Source organism: Passer montanus, unplaced genomic scaffold (assembly GCF_014805655.1).
Source record: "Passer montanus isolate IOZ18808 unplaced genomic scaffold, ASM1480565v1 scaffold316, whole genome shotgun sequence".
NCBI lineage: Eukaryota > Metazoa > Chordata > Aves > Passeriformes > Passeridae > Passer > Passer montanus.
The window spans coordinates 29,397-31,151 of NW_024367886.1; the positions used below are offsets into that span (position 1 = coordinate 29,397).

Here is a 1,755-nt window from a genome sequence, read left to right on the forward strand (position 1 = left end):
GGGGGACATCGGGGACAGTGGGGACACGGGGGACATCGGGGACAGTGGGGACATCGGGGTCAGTGGGGACACAGGGGACATCGGGGTCAGTGGGGACATGGGGGACATCGGGGTCAGTGGTGACATTGGGGACATTGGGAGCCTCGGGAACATGGGGGACATTGGGGTCATGGGGTCATTGGGGACATCAGGGACATGGGGGTAATTGGGGATATTGGGGTCATTGGGGTCACTGGGGACATGGGGACCATTAGGGACATCGAGGTGATTTGGGACATTGGGGCCACTGGGGGTCATTGGGGGTCTGGGACAATGCGGGGACAGGGATGGGGGTACTCAGGGACTGGGGGTCACGAACAGCCAGGGGAGGAAGAATTTGGGGTTCAGAGATTCGGGATCAGGAATGGGGGGTCAGGAATAGGGGGAGGGGTCAGAGATTTGGGGTCAGAGATTCGGGGTCAGGAGTGGGGGGTCAGGCAGGGGGGACCCCGGGGTCAGTGCCAGCCCCCGAGGGGGGCTCCCCCCACTCACGAGCTCGTCCTCCAGGTCCCTGCGGAACTGGTGCAGCTCCCTGGCGGCCGCGAGGCTCCGCCCGCGCTGGGAGGGGTCAGAGATTTGGGGTCAGAGATTTGGGGTCAGAGATTCGGGGTCTGCGTCTCCAGGTCAGGAATGGGGGTTTAGGAATAGGGGGAGGGGTCAGAGATTGTCAGAGATTCGGGGTCAGGAATGGGGGGTCAGGCAGGGGGGACCCCGGGGTCAGTGCCAGCCCCCGAGGGGGGCTCCCCCCACTCACGAGCTCGTCCTCCAGGTCCCTGCGGAACTGGTGCAGCTCCCTGGCGGCCGCGAGGCTCCGCCCGCGCTCCCGCAGCGGCTCCCGCAGCTCCCGGAACTGCTGCTCCAGCTCCCGCACCTGCTCCTGCACCCCCGCGCTCCGGGGGTGCCCCGGGCTGAGCCCCCCGGCCTGCGCCCGCAGCGCCCCCACCTCCTGCTCCCGCAGCGCCGCCTGCGTCTCCAGCAGCTGCGGGGGTTTGGGGGGTCAGGGACCCCCAGGGGACCCCAAAATCTGCACCCCAAAGAGCCCCCCCCTCCTGCTCCCGCAGCGCCGCCTGCGTCTCCAGCAGCTGCGGGGGTTTGGGGAGTCAGGGACCCCCAGGGGACCCCAAAATCCGCACCCCAAAGAGCCCCCACCTCCTGCTCCCGCAGCGCCGCCTGCGTCTCCAGCAGCTGTGAGGTTTGGGGGGGTCAGGGAACCCCCAAAATCTGCACCCAAAAACCTGAACTCTAAAAGCCACAGCCAAATCCTGCATCAGACCTGCACCCCAAATCTGCATCACAAAACGTGTGCCCAAAAACCCGAACCCCAAAACTTGAACCCAAATCCTGCATCACGAACTTTCACCCCAAAACCTGAGCAGCCCAAAATCTGCACCCTAAACCTTCACCCCAAAACCGGAGCACCCCAAAATCAGCACCCTAAACCCTCACCCCAAAACCGGAGCACCCCAAAATCAGCGCCCTAAACCTTCACACAAAACCTGAGCACTCCACATCCTGCATCACAAACCTGCACCAAAACCTGACCACCCCAAAATCTGCACTCTAAACCTTCACCCCAAAATCTGCACCCTAAACCTTGACCCCAAAGCTGCTTATCCCAAACCCGCATCCCAGACCCACCCAAAACCCACACCCCAAACCAGTACCCAAACCCCACACCCCAAACCTTCACCCCAAAACCTTCACCCCATCCCCCAC

At 63.4% G+C, this 1,755-nt stretch overlaps 1 protein-coding gene across 1 annotated transcript in view; it reads right to left on the reverse strand.

The window, feature by feature from the left end:
- Window positions 1-1,755, reverse strand: part of LOC120504956 (spectrin beta chain, non-erythrocytic 2-like) — a gene marked incomplete at its 3' end in the record, with an annotated part of 20,875 nt that overhangs the window by 7,397 nt on the left and 11,723 nt on the right. The window contains 2 exon segments of the mRNA XM_039714942.1: window positions 794-1,018; window positions 1,189-1,224. Coding sequence (XP_039570876.1) covers window positions 794-1,018; window positions 1,189-1,224 — 261 coding nt within the window.